The sequence below is a fragment of the Zophobas morio genome, unplaced genomic scaffold (genome assembly GCF_036711695.1).
Source record: "Zophobas morio isolate AGI-343-1 ecotype UQ-CSIRO unplaced genomic scaffold, CSIRO_AGI_Zmor_V1 ptg000029l, whole genome shotgun sequence".
Taxonomy (NCBI): domain Eukaryota; kingdom Metazoa; phylum Arthropoda; class Insecta; order Coleoptera; family Tenebrionidae; genus Zophobas; species Zophobas morio.
Window position 1 is genome coordinate 1,070,433 of NW_026972134.1, and position 23,247 is coordinate 1,093,679.

Genomic DNA, 23,247 nt, shown 5'->3' on the forward strand with positions numbered 1-23,247 from the left:
CTATGTACAATCGTGGCCAAGCCTGAAAATGCTATTTCTGGTTTTAGAGCCACCGACTTAATTGTCTATAATCTCGGTGCAATACCAGTTTCCGGGTACATCGGTTGGAAAATCACCCGATTTCAAAAGGGTCGTGATCTCAGGTTCAATGCGGGAAGTTGGGTCGCGGGAAAGAATAGTATTCTCATGGGATCCCCCCTTTCACCAATCGTCGCCAATATTTTCATGGACGCTTTTGAAGGGACAGCCATTGAATCCGCCCAGCTCAAACCTAAAGTCTGGTTCCGCTACATGGACGACACATTTATCACAAACGCCCTTCAGTCTTTCACGATCATCTCACCAGTCAACACCCTGACATTCAGTTTACCATGGAAGTGGAAACCAACAATTGTCTTCCTTTTCTTGACGTTATGGTAACCAGGTTACCCGAAGGTCCCCTTGGTCATTTAGTCTATCGAAAACTTACCCATACCGACCAATGCTGCATCTCATTACCACCCCACCCAAAAATGGTCTGTCATTGACTCCCTAATTCATCGAGCTACTACCATTTGTCAACCGGACAAACTCCAAAAAGAATTAGAACATCTCCAAACATCTCTTCAACAAAATGGATACGACCACCACACTATTAAGTCTGCCATTCAACGTCGGCTTAATCCCAATTCTGACAATACTTCAAATCGCCCAACTGATTTCGTATCGACTGCATATCTTCCATTCATTCCCCAGGTCACCGACCGTCTGTCCAAAATACTCCAAAGGCAAAAAGTTAAAACAATCTTCAAACCTGCAACTAAAGTTGCACAAATTTTTCCTTCCGTCAAAGATTCTCGCTAAGCTCTAGACTGTAGAGGAATCTACAGAATTCTCTGCTTCTGTGGTGTAAATTATATAGGAGAAACTGGTCGATCCATAAAAATTCGAATTCAAGAGCACAAACGTTGTCGTAGAACTGGTCTTTTGTCCCACTGTGCCGTAGCTGAATACCAACATGAAACCGGTCACACCACTCTGTTTGAAAATTCCCAAGTTCTGTCTAAAGCAACACATTTCTATGGCCGGAAAATCCGTGAAGCTACTAAAATCCATAAATATACTCATAATCTCAATCGAGACAATGGTTATTATTTGTTAAATATCTGGAAGCCCACACTGGATGCAGTTGCTCGTTTATCTCCCCCGACTCCGCTCGGAGCCGTCCAATCAGCTTCAACTACGACGGTTTGCCCCACCACGTCTCTAGAAATAGGTCACAACCACATTCTTTTCTGCCAGAAGAGTTTCGCCTCTGGTATGGTTCACATACTGAGTTCCCATGCTCTTTTGCCTTCTTCTAAATTTCTCAACTCTGCTCCTGAAGATGCCACCTACGAAAGTGTGCGAAATGTCGAGCCCAAAAACTCAAGTGACACGATCCCAACCCAGAAAACGATCATATATTATCACAGTATATTGACTTGACAGTGGAAACTTCCGAAATTATCATATAGATGGTTCAACTCTAACCAAAATGTATCTAATCATCCTCACCAACAAGGTGGTGCCATCGCCTGAAAATTTTTAATATAAATATTTTTTAAATTGCATAAAATTATATACTAATTAACAATTAGGTATATATGTAGTTTAAAATTCCCATTTAGTGTTAACCACAATTACTTTACAAAAATGTGTCTGCAATATTCGCTACATGTTGTATATAAATATAATCGATTTCCCGCGCGCATGCTAACAACTGCGTTATAGCTGCTTGGCCTGGGCCCCCAGGAGGTGACTAATTTCTGCTTTCCAAGCGTTCGAATAAGGTCTGCACTAGTGAGGTTCGAATCTCCTCACATTTTTTTTTAATTCAATTCATTTAGTCGAAAACTGAAGTAATGTTACATGGCAAATAATTTTTATTGCGGTGTGTATATTCAGTAACAGCTGCTCATCCAAAATAATTTTCGGACCATTTGGCTGTATTTATCAGTCCACTCCTCTGTTTTAAGGAGACAAAATCAATTAAATTTCATTTCCTGTTATGCGGCCGCTGATGATTGTACGTGATTATAGTCGAATTCTCTCGAAGTATAGACATAAATACTCGAAGTTAACCACGAGTTCATTTTCCGTTGGTTATATGGTTTAAATATATTTTCTATCGTTCACAGTTTTGCGGACCACGATATATCTTGCAATTTACGCCCCCGCGGCGCAGGAGCTGCGGGGATGTTCTTTATGCCATTGGTTTTTACTTTATAGAAGTTACCACAAAACAAAAATCGCAAAATCAAATTTTATAAATTAAATTAAAGAAGCGGTGTGGGAAGTTCGGTTGAAATAAACTTAAACCAACTTTTTACCCATTAAATTGACAGCAGCTGCAACTGTATAGCTGAAAACTTGAGTGTAGAATGAAACTTTCATTTTATTTATTCTCTTTGGAATGACGTGCTGGTCAGTTAGTTTTGGCATAGCAGAAAATTCACCACTCCTTCCATCTATCATATACATACCTAAGCATTTTCAATATCTTGTTATTTTGCAGTATACACTTTTTCTTGTTCCCATATTAAATTTTAATTGAGAAGGTTGTTTCGAATGCCGTTTATCAGATGGATAGAATTCTATAAAGGTATAATTTGTTCGTTGTTTATTATTATTATATGTCGTTTAGAGCCCATACTTAATTCTTTCACTAAAGTGTTAATAGCAGCTCGATTGGATGAACCCTGATCACAAACTACTGCCACTACACTAAGATTCGTTTTAGTTCCTGAATTTGTAAAGGTGGAGGTTAAACTTTGTTGCCATCTAGAAAATACACCGCGTAATTTAAATACAAGTTCATGATTCTCTATTTCCAGAGTTTCCCTGTGACCAAAATCTTCAAATCCTATAAGTATACAGAATGTGCCTTTTTTCCTCATTTTAGCAGAACATTCCTTTCAGTATTCAAGAAGCATATTATTTATAACCGCATTTATAGGGATTGTATTAATTATTTTTATTATCGTTTGTCGACTTGGTGATGCAAATATCCTTCCCAAAAAACTGTACCATTTTCTAGAGTATTTGTACATAGATAATGCCATAAGCTTTTCATCTTCGCTGTATCTGCGACCATATAGTTGTTTTATTTTGTTGTCTCAATTGTAAGAAAAAATATGATTAGCTTCTTGACTCTATATTACATTGAAAACTTTTGCAAGACGTAATCATCTTAATGTTTTTATTTCTTGGGGAAATCTCATTGCCTTCAAACATCGTTTTCCGCTATGTTCTCGGTGTTTATCTATACCATATAGCGATGCATTATTTTGTTCAATTTTTGAACTGCTATTTGGATCTTGCGATGAAACCAGAAATAAATATACTTGGTTTTGGTAATCATGGACAAACACAGTACCACTTTGTATGTCGAATCTAGTGTAGGATCGAAAATATAGTTTTGAAACACCTTTGTGTAAAACAGCAACCTTTATCTGTGATAGATTGAAAGCTTTCACGGCTGTTCTCATTAGTTATTTACTTTTTGAAGCAGACTCCTTAAGACAGCTGTGCTAGTTAACCTTCCATTACAACTAAGACCCTTTTCTTCAAAATGATTTTCACATATCGATAATTTTTATAAATTTGATTTTCTTTGCGGTCTGCAATATACGGGTTCTTAAAAAGACTTTCCATTTATGGATATGTATGAGATCCTTTTTGGAATCTGAAAACCGAGACCTCGTAGAATTCTTATCAAAACACTTAAAAACCAATGACGAAACCGACACCTTTTTCCGTGTCCTTTTCGGTGACACCTTTTAGTTAAATTCCCCCTAAAAATAGTATTTAATAAAAATGAACACCTGTTATATATATATATATATATATATATATAAAAACATGTTGGGAACATACCAAATAATGCCTTTTGTAGTTCTGTATCACAGAAAATCTCTTTGGTGTTTGTTTCATTCCATCAAATTTTATTGGCCACTTCTAACTACACTAAAAGCATCATGAAATTAACTAATATCAATATCGCCGGATATAATTATGTGTGGTATACACTAAAATCTTGAAAAGAGATATTTCTAAATACTCTCCGATTATCAAATAAGTTTTCATTTGGAGGTAGTGCCGGATAACTTTCTAAATTATTATTGTTCTCATGATGTTTCGATTCTGATTCTGATTCCAATTCTGATTCACTCATCATTTTTGATATATTTTTTTCGTTTACCTTTACCTTTGTCATCAGCATCACCCATCAAGTCAGTCTGACCTATAAACACTATTATGCCCAACGATATACGTCAGAATATTCCAACCATATATTTTTTGATTCCCTAGGAGTCTCACTCCAAAAACTACCAATTTCCATCAGGTTCTGTACATTTGAAACCCAATTTCCTAAGATTTGGAACTGGCGGCCAACAACATAATGTATTATTTTGCATTAACCAACACTACAGCACGGAGTTCTCTTTTCGGAACAAAACGATGACCCACATCCTGCAACACCTAAAAAAGTATAGATTGCGCAGACTAAAAATTATTGAGCATAGTTTTATAGACAAAGTGAATAGTTTGTCGCTGGAAGCGAATTAGACTTTTGAAAGTAATCAAAATATATAAATAAACCATTATGAAATCATAGTAATTAATAATAATTTATGAAAACAAATTAGTATAGTAGAATTACGGTTATCCGTAACTTTGTTTTATTTGCAACAGCAGACTTTCTCAATTTCTTTGCTTTTTAGATACTGTCAGTACTTCGCTTTCATTTGGTGTGAAACAACGAAAGTCTAAAAAGTATAAAGTGAAAAAAACAACACAACAGTTGCTTCTTAGTTGTATTATAAATTATAACTTTTATCATCAAGTGTATGTTTTCAAATATGGTTTCAAAAAAATTAAGAAGTCATGGAAGTTTTTCAGTTCTCTGAATGATCTCGACATTTATTCATTCGGATTGGAATGGGTTTGCCCCCCATTGTTTCCGATAATCGAACTTCTACTGTACATGTGTTTTTTTTTTATTTGTACATTTGGTCGCATCGACAGCTAGGTCATTAGCAACCTTACATGGTAGGAAAACACACTTACTAAAAAGAAAAACCCTTCTATATGCATTCAAACAGCTGAATATGTTTAAGGAACAGAAGGATGTTGACCATGTTCGGGATGGTACTTCCTAGAGCTTCGGCGAGGTTGGGTGATATTTGGAAATGGTTGCGTTGGGTTTGCCAGTGGGGACAATCGCAGATGAGATGCTGGACAGTTTGACCGCATCCGCATTGCTGGCAAGTAGCTGGGGAGGTGCGGTTGAGCAGGTATGCATGGGTGAGCCGAGTGTGTCCTAATCGCAACCGCGTTAAAACGACTTGATCACGACGATCTGGCGGAAGTGGAAGTATACAGTTAACTTCTGGCTTAATCTGCTGCAATGCTGTAGGCGTAGAGGTCCAGTCTGTTTGCCACTTTTGAATGATAGCCTGTTTAAATAAACTTTTGGCGTCAGGTGATGGGACTAACAAAATTTCTTCGGCAGATTCCGATTCGACTGCTTCTTTAGCAGCCCTGTCAGCTTCTTCGTTTCCCGATACATACATTTCGGCGATTCATTTTTATTTATATAGATAGAAGGTATGAATTTTCTAAGAAATATGACTGATCAATTGTGTGGGGAAGAAAGTTATCTTCATCAGTAAAATCAGATTCAAAACATGACCAGACTATCAGTTTCCGCAAAAAAATGATCAACATCGTCGTTAAATTGTATTTCATGATCAAATTGACCTCTTAAAACTGAACAAGTATCATCTTCAACCAGGCGCGTAATCAGCCTTTTATTTTGGAGGGGCCCAGCCCGGGCACTAATTTCAAATAAGGGGGCCTTTAAAAAAAGTCTTCATTAGTATAAATCAACATTTTACTTGGATCACAACCAGTATATAAACTTAATGGGGTGCAAATAGCTGAAGTTGATTAACACCATGAGAATTCATTTAAACCCTGCGTGCCAATCTGCATAGTGTGTAAAAGGTATATCAATTGTATCGGTTACTTGCTTAAAAAAGTTATCGACAAACCTGTTCACAGCAGTATCGCTTTACTCAGAGAATTATATTACAAAATAGGAACATAAGATTACTCATAGCTAAAATTTACTGTTGATCTGAAATTTAGAATTTGCTTTACTTTTAAAATTTAAACTTAATTTTAGGGGGCAGCAGGGGTGGCATAGGGTTTTGCTGGGGTGGCCTGTGCCCCCCTAGCCCCCCCCTTAGTGACGTGCCTGTCTTCAACTGCCTGAAGCAAGAATTTTTATCTTGGGTATTTGCAGTTTCTTGGTGAAAATTTTCACTATTTGGCGAAAGTACAAATGAAGATAATTTTCTAACATTCCAGTAAAACGTGAATTTTGAGCGAGCTTTAGGCATTATGAGAATAAAGTTAATTCAACAAGCAGCTATTTACTTTAGAACTTACAACACAAGAAATTTTAATTACTTATTCTTATTTCTTCCTACCTGTTCGAACCTGTTAGTTGAATACTGTGGAAAGGTGAAAACCTCGGTGAATAGCATTCATTTACTGTCACAGTGTAAACAAAGGAGCACACTTGTTTATTATCAGTACTTATCAGTATCATCACATTTATTAATAGCAGATACATACACAAGTACGTACCCATAACGTATAATCACAGACTACACAGACAAGCCACTGCCCCACCGCTGACAAACGAATATAGTCTTTAATTCAAGAGTCCAAACAGCCGATTTCAATTATTTTGCCCTTGAACACAGGAAAATGACGGTTTAGGTGAGAATGACCTTGATTCCGCTTAAAAATTTTCAAAATACTGTAGTGGCTACCCTGTTTAGTGGAAACTTTTAGGAGAATGTAACTAGAAAAACCAGAATTTTGACACTTCGGGTCAGAGATATTGAACATAAGTACATATAGACATTTAAACCTCCTTGCTTTGGGTTGACAACATAACCACATATTACCTTAAAATGGGTCCGACAAAGACGTGTGAAGTGCAACGCACTCCTGCGAGTCCTGCGGCGACAGAATACACAATACAATACAATATAATCATTCACTCACTTTTAAAAAATGTATAAATTTAATTAATAGCATTCATAAATTTTTTAGCTTGTTCATGTTTTTTTTTTTACTATGAACGTACGTACGAACGCCTTTCTTATTTTAGTAAGTTAAACACAATTAATATGACTTCTGTTGATGTATTTTTTTAACATTATGTTGGCTTTTATCCGAGATTGTGTGGAAAGTGGCAGTATATTTATACAAAATTTTCTCGAATGACTTTGCAAAGTTATTACTAGAGAGCGGATTTCTGTCGGGCTAGGCAAGGCCAAACACGGTACGGCTCGTACGGGATGGGAATTCATTGCAGTTACGGGCTGCACTTCGTTTATTTGAGATTAGAATAACGCTGCTTAGTTGCACTCTGCTGTTAATTCCCGTTCTCATTTACGTAGCCGTTTGATTAATAAATCGTTAATTGTATTTATGGAATAAGTGACGATTAAATTTAGTGATTATGTATCACCCGCTACTGAGTCCCAACGATCCAGCGCGTCCCCACCTATAATCGTGACGTAGCCCGACAGAAATCCGCTGTCTAGTTATTACACATTCGGGAGATGGGCCTATAGTTCCTTACGTCAGCTATATCACCTTTTTTAAAAACCGGGCAGATAATTTCAGTTTTCCAGATAGTTGGAAATGTGGATGTCTTAAAGATGAGGTTATAGATAAAAAGCAGAGGTTGAACGAAAAGAGAGGCACAGTCCTTCAACAGGAAGCTGGGAATTCCATGACGACCCATAGTGAGAGAGTTCTTGGAGTTTCTTAGCGCTTCACTAACATCCTTTTCTGAAATTTGTGTAAGAGTAACACAGGTAGACATACTGAAATTGTGCTCACCCCCTTGGAAACTTAAACGGAATTGAAATATTGAGCAAATGTATCCACAATAAGGTCTGGACTGTCTAGGACGCGATTGTCATAGTGCATAGTACCAGGAATTCTCGACGTACCTCTCCTACTTTGGATAAATCCCCAGAACCGTTTAGGTTCACCTTGGATACTATTCTCAAAATTTAAGACATATTTTTTATATGCATTATTTATGAGACTATTAGTGTAGGAACGAAGAGCCTTAAACCTTGCATATGATTCAGTGGTTCTAAGTTTTTTATGTTTCTTAAATGCACTCCATTTCTGCCGTACTAAAACTTTAATTTCAGCAGTAATCCACGGCGGATAATGACGCTTTCAACTAAGACGAGATTTTGGAAATTTAGAAACAGTCTCTTGAAATATCTCATGCAACAGATCATAAAATGTCTCATATGCTTCATCAATATCAACCATTTTATTTAACCCAGACCAGTCCGTATTACAGAATCTTTCATACATAAGCATAAAGTTAGCTTTTTTGAAGTTGAATGATTGGAATTGATGGTTCATGGCAAAATGTGAATAAGCTTTTGTTCGCAAATCAAACGTAATAAACAGCGGCGGGTGATGGATGTCCTGTTTAACAAATCGGTGGAAAAAATTATTATCAATGTTACATGAGAAATTTGCGAAGACTAAATCTAAAATATGATTATTAAGATTGCATATACTATTATACTGCTGAAAATTATTTAAACGACTGAAACAATCCTTAGTGCCGCTCATAAACTGAGGCAGGTTGAAATCACCAAGAACGACAACATTGTCATAAGTAGATAATTGAAGGAAAGAATTAAGTTCCTCGATAAACACGTCCATATTTTTAAAACTTGTTGTTGGGGGGAATATACAACACTATTATCAAGAGTGTTTTTTGATCTAGACTAAGCAGTTTAACACCTACGATATCAATAGTAGGAACAGAACACGTGATTCAAGAAAAATCTAACACTGAAAACTATGGAAGAGTTCAAGCTCCTCCTCAAGCTGTACCATTTAATCTGAAGTAGCGGTCCTTACGTACTACAACATAATTATCAGGAAATAATTCTGTACTAAATAAATCTGTAGATACCCATGTCTCAGATATTGCTATGATATCAAAATTACAAGATGAAACATTGTTAAAAAAATTAACAGTTTTGGTCCTATAAGACCACGAACATTTTGATAAGCACAGTTTAAATGATTGTTATTATCACGGGAGACAACACTAGAATTCGAGGACTCAGGGGAATTAATTTCACTCATAGAAAATAATAAACTCCTAGAAAGATTCACTGCAGTAGAGCCAACAATTTCAGAATTGATATTTCCATTAGATTCATTAATAAAATTCTCAGTGCAGAGAGTTTCATTAGTTACGAAAAAGATTTCTGTGAGGGGATACATCACGAAATAAGTCCTTTTTGAAACGTTGCAACGCCAATTTATATGATTCACATACATTATAATATTGCACATTTACAGTAGCGGTCATTTCTACGGAACCACTCAAAAAGTCAAGTTGATAGCCCTGTCATCTAGTACTTTACGCCGAACGCGGTTGGTAGCGGTGGTTGAAATGGCAATCGAAACTAGCACAACACGAATGTTTCGTTTGCCCTCAGCTATGCCACACTGTATCCCGTGCAGACTGTATGTTCTGTTCATCTATTTATTAAAATAAAATATCTACATTGACAATGGGGCCATCTAACCTGTCAAATTTTTGACACATATGTTTTCCCCCAGAAACCCGTCAAGGTCACTTACACCAAACAAATTTTGAAAATTTACACTAGGGAGTGGCTCTATAGAAAAGATCGCGACTTTATATAAATAAATTTTTAGTTTGAACACCCACTAAATTAAATAAAATAATTTACAACAATATTAAGTGTAGAAGATATTATGCGATTTTAGATTGACACTTATGTATTAAAAACACTGTATGTAATTCTGTATCTATTTTCACAAGGATCTTGAACGGAGTAATTTGATAAAATCCTGATTGGATGTCTTTGGACAAGCCTGTATGAAACTCCCATGGAGGATCCAGTGGTCATAGATAAGGATGTCCCTGTTCATCCTGCGAGAAAAGAGCAGGAAAGCAAATACCATCTGGGGTAGATCACGCATGTCTTTTCCATATTAGGTATTATTCACGGACGACCAATCAGACCACCCAGACCAATAAAAATCACCGGAATTCAAGGTTGTCTTGTTTATTTGTAACCCATTTAACTTAACGGCGGAAGAGTGTAGGGAATTATCTTCCCACGGTCCGAAACTCTAATAAATAGGACAAATAATAATAATTAATAATTTATTTTCATGTTTATACACTACATTGAATATATACGCTTGTCAATACAGAAGTATTATACAAAATTCATATATACCAGATACCTACATTACAATCCGTGTGTGATATCTATGGATATCTTTTTGTTTTATAACTGAACCTTCATTTTTCAAGCATAAGATGCACTCATATTATGTAAGTAGAGTAAGGTAGAGGTAAAATCTTGAAATTTTTTATAAAATTTTACAATGTGCTGTTTGTGACAGTGGCAAATAGTCCGGATCGCCTTTTTTGTAGTTTGAATATTTTGTTTAAATGTGCAAACCATATAACATCCTCCAGTAGAAAAGAAAAAAATAAATCATGCGTCTATATTCATCGTCGATCAGAGGGCATAGTTGTTTGAGGATGAACACAGAGGCTGACAGTTGTTTCGCTAAGTTTTGAATGTGTACGTTCCATGTTAATAAGTTGTCAAACGTAATAAGTACCTAATATTTTTATGTTTTGCTTTTCATTTAAGTATCTATTCCATGCTAGGGTTGAAAAGCGTAGTATTTGTAATTTTTCATCGTTTACACATAAAAAATTGTTACTGAACCATTTATTGAGGTGTTCATCTGCCAGTAACATGTTGCCGTTTAATTCCTCCTGCGTTTTATGATGAAATAACAAACTTCATCGGCATAGACGAGAGGGAGTTGTCTTGAAAAATAATCGGTAGGTCGTTTACATAAAGAATCAGTCCAAGAATGGACCCCGGTGGAACCCCACATACCACATCACTACAAGATGAGCAACCATCAATCCACTTTACTATTTGTTTTAAATTTTTTTAGTACGACTTAAGAATGCTCAATCCATTATTTCTACTGCCCATCTGTTCTAATTTGTCTATTAAGACCCTATAATTAACGTCGTCAAAAGCTTAACTTAGGTCATAGAATTTACATGTGCAGAGCTCGGGGCATTCTAAGCTCTAGTCTCATAAGTACAAAAATTTTAAAGCAGATACTGTAGATCTTCCCCAATGATACGCGTGCTGATGGTTCCCTAAAACACTATATTTATCTAAAAAACTTATCAACCTGTCTTGACTCTAAAATTTTGCTTATTGTTGGAACAGTGGAGATCGTTCTAAAATTGCTTATGATATTTGTATCGCTTTTTTTTTGCACCGGAGTTACTTGCGAGAGCTTAAGCAAGTCTGGAAATACACCACTCCCAAAGTAATAATTATATGATCCAATTAATATAAGATAGGCAAGTTTAAGAGTTATGCTGTTGATACCATAAACATCAACGCTATTTGAATTTTTTATTCTTGAGACATGTTTCATGATTTCATCAGAACTAGCAGGATACACGTAAATACTGTTGGAAACACGTGTAATGTTGTTTAAACTGTCCTTATAACTTAAGTTTTTGTGATCAAAACGACTCGCAAGATTTTTTTCGGATTCTTCAAAATAAGTAGACAATTCTTCGCAACTAATACCATTTGTGGTGTGGAGATTTTACCTTCGACCTCAAGATTTTTGGAAAAAATCAACATTTTCCAATTTATAGTTATTGGGAGCATATTAAGTCGTTAGTCAAAATTTATCCATATTAAGTCGTTAGTCAAAATTTATCCGTTCATGCCTCCCCAGGAATTGATGATGCCATCTTACAATTTTGTGGAATAAATGTTATTTAAATGTTAAAAAGTAGCATAGTCCTGAACTTTTGGCTTATAAATACGCTATTGAGATTTTTCCGATTTTCGATTTTTCGTTTTTCAAGTTTTAGATTTCTAGATTTTTTTATTTTTCGATTTCTCAATTTTCCGATGTTTTAATGATACGATTTCTCAATTTTTGTCCTCTTCAATTTTATGGTTTTTAAATATTTCGTTTTTTCAATTTTTCAAATTTTGACGTTTCTAAATTTTCAGTTTTCCGATTTCTGATTTCATTTTTTTTTATTTTCCCATTTGTTGACTTCCCAAAGTTTCGATCTTTCACTTCTTCAATTCTTCGATTTTTCGATTTTTCAATTTTTCGATTTTTTAAGCTTAGGTACAATATGTCGACTTTGTTTTTTTAGTTTTTCGAATTCTCAAATTTCCAATTTTTTAATTTCTCAATTTTTTGGATATTTATTTCAGTTATGGGATTTTTCAATGTTTAGATTTTTCGAATTTTCGATTTTTGGAATCTTGGATTTTTTTTCGAGAAATCACCTCGATTTTTTCCTTTTTGGATTTACAGTTTTTCGTTAAACTTTAGTTTTTCAATTTTTCGACTGTTATAAATTTTCAATATTTAAAATTCTAGGTTTTTCGATTTCTCGGTCCGAAATGTGATTTTTTGAATATTTCTAAAAATGTCGATAATTCAACGGTCGATTCTGGAAAAACTGTTGCAGTTATCAAAGAAGCGAGGCCGGAAGTGAGATTTAGAGCTCGAAATCTACAACAAAATGTATTTAGTTAGCTTTCGAAAATGTCAAAAATTGGCCGAAATTTGAAAAAATATCACTTTTAAAAAAGTTGTCTAAAAATTCTGAAAAAAAAATATATTTTGTTTTTGTTTTTCTTAATAAAAATAGTTTTTTCACTACAAGAAACATAAAAATAACTACACTTTCCTGAATGCTAATTTAGGACTATTTGTTATTATCCACAATTAAAGTATTAATTCTTAGTTAAACAAAAAAAAAAAAAAACACGCACGATGAGATGTGACATTATGTTTGTAAATAAAAGAATCTAAATAATAACTATTTCACGCACAAATTTTGAACGCTTACAGTCGACATTGCCCTGAGCGCGCTCCGGTCTGTGGATCAAACAAGTTCTCAGGCGACGATGTGAGGTTCACCAACTCGCACCCCCGCGTCTGCAATACAAGAGAAACAATTGTCAGTTCTGGAACTGGACGTTGGAGTTACACATGTATCCTCTACCACTCTTCCTGTCAAATTTTATGATATACATAAGTTGGTGCACATTAATTTGTACACAATGCTCATTCACATTTTTAAAATTTAGGTTGAAGGCTCCTACACAAATAATATTTTTATGTATTGGTAATGTATCGACTAAAGATTCGAATGCTTTGAAGAAGACATCTATCCTACCTTTAGGGGATCTGTATAATGTGGTGTGATAATTACGGTCTTACTTTTACCTAGATCTACAGCACAGAATTCGCCACCAACATCGGAAAACATTCCATGCGTATCCATGTCCTTATATTCCTCTCCGTCTTTAACATAGATACAAACACCGCCATGCTGTTTAACATTTCTACAATAATAAGAAGCAAGTGTGAAACCATTTAGAGTGACGGTTTTCAATTCGTCCTCAGTGACCCAAGTTTCAGAAAAGCACATTAAATTAAATCGATGTACACATCAGAAACTGTGAATTAAATCAATTTTATTTGTTATACATTGCGTATTTACGTAGAATAGATTTACTACTACGTACAATCTACATTGTGATTTGACATACCTACGTGAATTAAGTGGTTTAAGTATTATTTGGCCTGAATACTCCTCGTTCTAAAAAAAATAGGAATCTCTTAATTAGCAAACCTCTTGGTCAATTGGAAGGATAGTATAGAGACTTCAGCAGGTCGTTATCCGCATCGGTGCTGATTCTAAAAGATGCATCATTGTCCTTTGTCGTCAATTTGAGTATACCAATGGTGTGGCCACTCCAGTTTGTATGCATATGTTCTTTAATTTCATCTGTTGTTGTGTTGGGAGCACATCTCCAAACATATAACCAAATTTTCGGCGTGGGTGCCTTTAACGCAGTTGTTAATTTATCAGATGTCCCTTAAAAAATGGAAACAAATTCACAAAAAAAAACACCGGTTTATAGGAAGTGAGTTAAATATTCAATCGTCAATTAATTTAACACATGATTAAAATTCAGAATATGAGCCCGTGATTGGTTAAAGTATGCACTTTGTTTAGCAACGGACCACAATTAAAAGTTAATCGTGAATTAACTTTAATTCGCTTTCTATGTCTAAATCGGGTCTAGGACAAGTGTGAATGTTTTCTATCAGTAGAAATAAACATGATGATAATTTCTGAAAGTAGTTTTTATTCTGCTTTAGAAAATGTCAAAAAAATCTGGGTGTACCGTTAAAAAAAAATTAGGCGGCCCTGTCTGTCAAACCGAGAGCCATAAAAAGGAAAAATGTTTTAATCAAATCGTGATATTTAACTATATATTCAAAGCAAATTTCAGAAAAAAAAAATCAAATAACAAAGTTGTTTGACCGTTTCCGGATACTATACTAACCCTGTACGGTTAGGGACACGGAATTTCAAACGACAACCAACTTTCTGACATTTCAAAAACATTGTAGTCTTATATCTTATTGTCATTATGATTGACAGGTCGTTTGAAACATGGTAGAAGGAGACATGGTATAGGCATCCGATGTACCAATTTAAAAATGGTCTGCGCATCCATTTGTGACGTTAGGTGGCATCAACGACCTTGTGACTCTTGTGAGCTTCGCTAGGGAAGTCTAGGGAATTTCAGCTTGAGTTGTCAGTGCTCTTTCCAATACGTCAATTAGTTGTCGGATAACGAATTGTATTTTAAATTTCGCGCTAATTTCACCCCACTTGACGTCACAGCCGATGCGTATGCCTATACCATGTCTCCTTCTACCATGGTTTGAAATTCCGTGTCCCAAACTGTAGATACAATTACATACAAGTTGGGCAGACAACCAACTATACATGTATCATAAAGTGTTACTGTCAATGTGACGGAGTATGCAATTTTTAGAAAATAAGTTGCTATATAAAAGTAAGATATAATTGATGACAAATTTCTTGGTAGGAGGATAAAAACTTACATATTTCTATAAACACTAAATTACATTTTAATGTTTTATTTTTAATCATGGGAACTAAATACTTTGGTAGTAAGCGGAAATTTTTTACTAAATAAACCTTGACTGGTTAACGAGAGAAATCATGGCTAAGATATAAACAAATTAAATTCCGGTGATTATTAATTATTGTGAATTTTTTGTGAGAGGTTGGCGACATGTTAAAAGTTTATGGTGGTATAACTGATTGTCAAAATGAATAGACTAGTAAAGTGAACGTCGCGGGAAATTTGAACTTAGTTTCATAACACGAGAGCCGTATTTCAGTTCCCCGCGTAATTCTTATGGGCGGAATCGCGACGTCACTTTAACGCGTAAATTCTACCATTAAAGTAATTTTCCTATATATCCCACCATCAGCACTATTAAGACTGGTGTTTTTACTGTTGATTTGGATACCAAACAAAAATAGAACCGGTGGTGTTTAATAAATATTTAAATTCAACTTTTGCTACTGCAATTGTTCTGAACGTATATCGTTACAGTCAAATGACTTCCCTTATGCTTAAATAGTTTTGATTTTGAATAATATAATAAATAAATGACAAAGTATTTTCTGCGCCTCCGTCATTTTTCATAGCGTTTGTCGTACTCAATTGCGGGAAGAAAATCATCTTTTGGAAATCTAGGCAATCAAACGTGACATTTAAAATAGTTAGATTTATTTTGCCGGTTGGCATCACTGAATCAATGTCAGTTGTGTCAAATGTGTTTGGAATTTGCAAGTGGAACTATTAAGTGTGCTGTTTGGGAGTATGAGACTGCATTATTATGCTAAAGGAAAAACTAAAATAAAATTTGGGCAAGGACAAGGCGTGTGAAGCATTAATTGATTAATTGAATTTGCGTGAACGTATTAATTTTTACAACAGCAAGCAACATGAAGATTATGTCTACTCCCCAATGTTTGTAAGTTTTCAGCAAATGTGAAATTCTGTGGACATCGCGCATATTTTCTAAATGATAAAATTTTCCTAAAAAGATTTTTGTTTTTTATTTCAAACACAAGTCAAAATAAATAATCAATAGTAATACCACTAGGGATGGAAATATTATCGATAATTTTTTTATGAAGCACGAGTGTCTGCTGTTGTAATAATTCCCGACTGCGAAGCAGGAGGGAATTAAACAGCAGACACGAGTGCTTCAGAAGAAAAATTATCTGAGAATATTTCCATCGCGTGTGGTATTTTATATGAGAATTTGCCGAAGGAACCACCGTTGATGAACGGCACTTTATTATATTCAACAGTTCTATCAAGTTGCCAATATAGTTAGTATCGATGGCAATGACACGTAAACAATAATTTTATTAAAAGTAAAATAATTTACGTACGAGAAAAATGTGCACTTCTAAGAGATTTGGAAGTTCCTGTTTTCAAACTATTGATGAAGCAATTATTAATTCTATCCCAGAAAATACAAAAAAAATCAAAAAAATCTGCGTGGAAACAGTTTAATGCCTTTTGTCAGGAGAAAAATTATGTACTGGACCATCAAAGATCCATTGAAGAAATCGCTAACATTTTGAAAGATTGGGGCTACAATATGAGGCGTAAGAATGGTGAGGAATATAAGGAGTGTGTCGTAAAGACGCTTTGGAATGTAGTTGCCAAAGAAGTCCAAGAAATGTACGACTACAAGTACAATATTAAGTTCAACCCTTTTTCTGACTCAACGTTTAACGAAGCAAGAAGGGCTCGAGATGCTAAACGAAAAACTTTGCAAAGTTCATTAAAAAAAAGAAGAAGTAGTTCAACAGTTCTTTCTGGTGATGAAATACGAAAAATGGTGACAGCTTGGAACGAGGACACACCAGCCGGTTTACAAAAGAAATTCTACCAAATTTCAGCGTATGAACTTGCATGGCATGGTGGGGAGGCGGCTAATTGTCTACTCCATTACTTTAAAATTGAAAAAAATAATAAGGGAGAGGAAACTGGCAGAATAGAATACAATTCGGTGTTTTCAAAAACTACACAAGGAGGTGCAAAACCCTTGGCCAACAGTAAATGGTTAATTGCTAACAAGGACGACCTAAATATTTGTCCTGTAAGGTAGGTTTCATACAGCCAAACAACTCCAGTTGCGGTTTTCATGGTATCTATTTTTTATTTAGATTGTTCAAGAAACTTTCGTCAAAACGGACCACAAATATTACTACGGAGAGATTTTTTTTAACTCCGAATCCGCAATGGCAAAACGACAACTCCCCATGGTACAAAAATTGTCCTGTAGGCAAGAACGAAATAGGAAAATGGACCAAATTGGCAGCAGAAAAAATTGGTTTAGACGTATGTAACATCAATATAACCAACCACTCCAACAGAGCTACGGCTGTGTCACACCTGGCAAAATCTGGACTTGACGAACAACAAATTATAAAAATTACAGGTCATGCTAGTACTAGTTCACTGGCGCCTTATTTGGAAATTGACACAGAACACCATGAACAAATCATTAAGAAAATACGTTTGCAAGAAAAGGAATCGAACACTGTCGTATCTGCAACCAATGAGCTGCAAGCGAAGGCGTCTTCTAATAGTACCTATAATTATAATAAGTGTACTTTTATATTTAATTCTGACAGTTCAAAATAAATTAACAATGTTTTGAGTTATTTGACTTATTGACATAAAAAAATTATCGCGATAATTTTTTACGCCAAAAAAATTTTCGAAATAATTTTTTTTCTATGAATCTGATTGGTCGAATTTTTAAAAATAAAGCGTTTTTATTGGCTAAAACTACCTGAGGTAAATTCTCATAATAAATTGTCGACGGATAATATGTTGTGTTTTACACGTCTAGAAAATTTTTTGTGAATGCTCGTAAATTGCAAGCCTCGCCATCCGGGCTCGGCTTCCAACCATTTCGTCGCATTTCCAAAACCTCATTTTCCAGCCTTGTTAAACAAATAACTATTATTTTCACCGATTTTTGCTTTAAAAGGAAAAATTTGGTAGGTATCACTTCCATTTTAGCACAAACTGGGTCTGAAAGACCAATTAAAAAAACCTAATTTAAAAAACATACCTAATTTATTCCAGCACAAAATAATAATAATAATCTACAACAAAAGTTACACTTCCTAATGCAAAATTGGCAAAAAATTACTAATTTTCAGTTTTTCATTTAGAAACAGTTTCTTTTTTGGGGCATTTAAATATAATAGTCCTAGGAGATAACAGTTCTTCGACACTGTGAACTAGATGTTCTTCTGAACTTTGTGGTTCAGGTACAGCCAAAGCAGTCTTTTACTCCCATCAACTTGTTGCAAACTTTCCTGAAGTTGTTCCTCAACATTTGCCGTGTTTGGCCTTAATTGGGGATTAGAAGGATTTTCAAAGACACAACTTTGGTCTCAGCAGATTCACTTTTGTTCAGATCTACGCCCCAAGAGCGTGAAATGTGGGTCCGAAATAAGGTCATTATAATTTCCGCGTGGGACAAGTGCAACCATTATGGTGACATACAAATGCACCTCTTGAGCATTCACAGCTTGTCTTTTCTACCCGAATAAAGAAATATCTGCCTACGTGGGGTATTTCGTCTGTAAATCTACTTTCCATAAGAAATCATAGTAGAATTTTTGAATTGTGAATTGGCGCGCAGTGGTTGATTCTAACCTTACTTGAGTGGTCTATGTAGGATACCAACATGGAGGTAGAATGAGAGGAGGGAAGATATTTTGACAACGTGACTAATACCGCGCTTTCGAATAGGATCATAAATGGTTCTTCCAGTTTCTTCAAGAAACCGATTGTTTCAGTGGCGTGCTGGAAAGCGTTTGCCGCGTCCTGGGTATAAAATACAAAAATAATTAATTTATTAAGATAGAATATAAAATCAGTAGCAGTAAAATTTACTTGAGTTTTTATGTTGTTAGAAATATATCTTTGTTTTTATGCAATAATTACATAAACAGTAAGATATTTTTACACCCTATGAACCTATTTTAAACTAAACGGTACCGCCTCCGATCTCCTCTAGACAACCGATCACTCCCCATATGGTTCGGAAAGGGTCACACAGCATGTGAGGGGCTGTCTTGTTGGTGTTTCTTTAATATTAATCAAATGAGGTATGCTCCCTCCTGTCATCCTACCTCCATTGATACCAACTAATTACAAAGTCATGTTCTCATCGAAGTCATTTAACAAACCTTGGTTTTTATCACGTTTGCAAGACGCGTTAGGCTGTCAGAGTTGACAGCTGTGAACTGCCGTGCAAATAATTCAGAACTACCAACACAAAAATTTGCTTTAATAGTTAATAATCACTCCTATATATTCTTATTCTTTCTCTACACCACAGACTTACGATAACATAACTAAGGTTACTACGTTATGTATCGTTATAGTTTTAATATCAGTCCTGGTAAAAATCGAAATTGATACTTTCTTTACCAAGTATGCGAAATATTTAATATTAATAATAATCTATTGAACCAAAGTTTTCACACAGTATTACACACATAATCATTTTTAATAAATAAAAACGACGGGGGTACATTTTCAGATGCTTTATTAATTCAAAAATATGTTACAGTCGTTTTTTCATTATTCATGGAATCCCTTTTCAGTCGTCTTCATTAGATTCTGAACTCGAAGACGAAGAAGATGAACTTCCTGAAGAACTATCACTGTCATCGCATCCTGCTTGATCTGGCCAGTCACAGACATTTAATTTTGGATTGAAGTGTAAATTTGCGGGGCAATCAAACAAGTGGGGAGTGCCATTAGAACATTCCCAGAATTTGGTGCAATCTTCATGTGGTATGTAAACAGGATATTTGCCATCTTTTTGTGGACAAGTGGGACCTAAGAACAATTTTGCAAATAATGGAATATGTTAAATAAAGTTAATATATGAGAATTTTTTAATTACCTGCTTGAACGTTGAGTGCAGTTGTAACCAAAACTACCAACAATATCGGAAAAATCATTGTTTAACTTGTTTGGTATAGTTTATGATCCAAACACCAACCGAAACTGATCTACATGCATGTATATTCCATGTATTTATACCTACTATCTTCTTCGTCTTAGGACTATGACATTATTAATCCTCTTTGATGAATGAGTAAATCAGAGTGTCATTTAATTATTGCACAACAATAAAAATAAAATATTTCAGTATATAAGTCATTAATTACAAACCAATCAATCATTAATTGCTTATTGTACGAATGCCATTTAAGAAAAAATCATAGGTTATAAATCAATAACAAGGTCCACGTCCAGATTTTCTTTTTTCTATTATTATTTGTTGAAATTCAATTCAATGATAATTGCATTTCGTGAAAAACAAGGCGCATGTAATTGAAAAAATAATGGTAGATTGTATTCATTTGTCATATTCATTTTTGAAATAATAATATTTTACCTATGGCTATACCTGTTAGTAATTACACAACAATTGTTACCTAAATACTCCATTAAATTCCATTAACCTGAACTTGACGAACAGCACTACGAGCCTTCTGCGGTTACCTGCAAATTTAAAGAAATTACAAGTAGGATCAAACCCTTACAAAAATTATTACATTCTAATTTAAAACTATGATGTTTAGTGAGATAAACATCACTACTGTTATAGATTTTCAGTTGCTTGAATACATTTCGCTTAGGTTATTGTTTGATAATTTTCTTCCTCAAATCATATTTAAAAATATATGATTTTACGCATGGAAAACTCAAGGATACCGTGAGGGATACAAATGATAATTATTATTATATATATTATATATTTATTAAAGTTGGCTGCTAGGAAAGCCATAACTGCATCCTGTATGTAAAATCGGTAGGGTCATATATTACTTTACCGAAATGTCAATTGTCAACATTTGTCAAGGAATTGAAAAACAATAATGTAAGTAACTTTTTCCAATTTCTACAAATAAAATGCTGATTTTGTATATTAAATCTCGCTATTAAAACAACAGTTTAATCGAAAGGATGAATAAAATGTTGATAGCAACACTTTATTCACACTGTCATTGACAACACGAATAAAGTAAAAAAAACTAAAAATTCGCACTACCACTGAAATTTTCGTTGCTATGGATGTGTAAACATTATTCAACTAAAATTTGCAGCGCTTGATGGTCCACCTCCTGTAAAACAATCCTAATGAAAGGCCAGGAACATCCTTTGAATTTGACCGTGACGGAAATACAGGCAACTTGGGCAATTTACCTTCTTTAAATGTTCATCACATTAGTAATAGTACAATAATTAATATTTACGTAAATGGATTACCTAAGCAATAATTTTTTTTTTAATTTTGCGAAATTGGAAAAAATCTTGTATGATACATGTGAATAAACGAATTTTATCCACTCGAAAACATTATCACACTCGGTTTCGCCTGTGGTAAACTGTTTTTTCGTTGGATAAAATTCGTTTTTATTCACTTATACCATAAATAGCTATTATCGATTTTATTTAAACTGTTTAATGCTTGACTGGCTACATTTTTAACATTTGCGGGCAATACGTCACCTAAATCCATCATTTTTCTGATTCTGTCTACAACATTTTTCTGAGTATACAACAAAATGTACGAGGACTGTATGATAACTACCCGTGTTTGAGGACTGTGTGTACCACTAACTCAAAATTTGTATACCATGGTCTAGTACCATCTTTCAAACGACGCTTGTCAAAATTTCAGTCAAATTTGTCAAGTAGTTTTGTTATAGCATTTATTGAAACTTGACAATTTCGTGTTTTGTGCAAAAATGGAAAAAGAGCAGTATAGATCAGTGATTCGATTTCTTTTTTGGAGCGGAAAACATGTGAAGAAATCAAAATCAAGTTGAAGGCAGTTTATAAGGACCAAGCACCTTCGATGACTACCATCAGATATTGGTTCAACGAATTCAAATGTGACAGAACATCTGTTTTGGATGAAGAGCTCCCAGGTCGTTCGATTGTAGTAACTACTGAGGAAATGGTCAACAAAGTCCACGATATTGTCTTAGCAGACCGTCGGGTGAAGATCAAAGAGATTGTTGAGATTGCAAACATCTCAACCGAACGTGTGCACAACATTCTTCACGAAAAACTGGGCATGAGAAAGCTATCCACACGATGGGTGCTGCGTTTGCTCACATGCAGTGGAAGAAAAACGGAATCGCGTTACAACTTAATTTATCAAATTTATCCTAGGTAAAAATTATTGTTTCTTTTTATTAAAAATTTAGAAAAATGTCAAGTTAGAGGTCCGTTAGCCAGAAATTATCGATTGAAAATTGATAATTGAAAATCGATAATTTCTGTTTACCATCTGGAACCACGAGGAGGTGGACCTAATTCCAGACTTCCCCAACGGTGATGGGGCGAGCTCAAAGTTCCTTTTAAATTTGTTGGCATAAGAAATATGAATAAAATTTTGTTAACGCGTGTCCATAATAATAATTTTTTTGTTTCTGAAAATACGTTTAATAAATTGTTTTCATACATAAACTTCAAGAATGTTAAGGCACCGTTTGCTGTTGAAAAATCGGGATGATTATAAATAACATTTAACTCATTTTTTAACACATTAAAATTTAAATCATATTTTGTAGCACATAATTCAACTTGTTTTGATGGAAAATTTAGCTGAAAATATGAAAGTAAGCTAGTCTGAAACAAATTTGCTGCTGTATATCTGCTTCTAAAAATCGATCATCTACACTAAATTTAATATTATCACAAATTTCTTTAGCAATTGCAATTCTATTGTCATTAAAACGAGACCGCTTTTTTGAAGATTCATCCTCTTCGTTTTCTTCTCGGTAATAATCATAGTCGATAGAATCTGTTACATGTTGTATGGCAAGTTTAAAAGAAGTAATGTTTTTTTGAAGTTTAATTAATCCCATTTCGCGAATTTGAAGCTGGTTGAAAAGTACCTAAGTACTAGGCATGATTCTGTGAAAGAAGTATAACCAAAAATTAAAATCGTAATCTTCTAATGTTTTCCGTAAACTACTTGCCTTGGCAATTGTTAATTTATCACTATTTTTATCTTCCATTATAATTTGAAAGCAGTTAATCAAATCATTTTTAAAACTAT

At 34.5% G+C, this 23,247-nt stretch overlaps 1 protein-coding gene and 2 long non-coding RNA genes across 11 annotated transcripts; 1 reads left to right on the forward strand and 2 right to left on the reverse strand.

Annotated features, from left to right (window-relative positions):
• Positions 1 to 1,425: 1,425 nt before the first annotated feature.
• Positions 1,426 to 6,621, reverse strand: LOC135137755 (uncharacterized). Of its 9 annotated transcripts, XR_010281924.1 has the most exons (5): positions 6,519 to 6,621; positions 5,092 to 5,881; positions 3,898 to 4,494; positions 3,771 to 3,815; positions 1,426 to 3,706 (listed from the first exon to the last, which is right to left on the reverse strand). XR_010281924.1 is itself a non-coding variant. In XM_064067487.1 (3 exons), exon 2 carries the CDS (start codon positions 5,595 to 5,597, stop codon positions 5,109 to 5,111), a length of 489 nt encoding a protein of 162 aa, XP_063923557.1. In that variant the 5' UTR covers positions 5,598 to 5,881; positions 6,519 to 6,621; the 3' UTR covers positions 1,426 to 4,503; positions 5,092 to 5,108. The 9 variants fall into 9 exon arrangements, 1 of the variants encoding a protein (XP_063923557.1); XR_010281928.1 differs by having other exon boundaries at positions 1,426 to 3,982; positions 4,229 to 4,494; XR_010281927.1 differs by having other exon boundaries at positions 1,426 to 3,987; positions 4,229 to 4,494.
• Positions 6,622 to 6,644: 23 nt separating this feature from the next.
• Positions 6,645 to 7,156, forward strand: LOC135137758 (uncharacterized). The gene is made up of 2 exons (XR_010281931.1): positions 6,645 to 6,813; positions 6,889 to 7,156. It is a non-coding gene; the product is annotated as an uncharacterized LOC135137758 (long non-coding RNA).
• A 12,534-nt stretch (positions 7,157 to 19,690) lies between these two features.
• LOC135137756 (uncharacterized) lies at positions 19,691 to 20,216 on the reverse strand. Its single transcript, XR_010281929.1, has 2 exons — positions 20,071 to 20,216; positions 19,691 to 20,003 (listed from the first exon to the last, which is right to left on the reverse strand). It is a non-coding gene; the product is annotated as an uncharacterized LOC135137756 (long non-coding RNA).
• Positions 20,217 to 23,247: the final 3,031 nt, after the last annotated feature.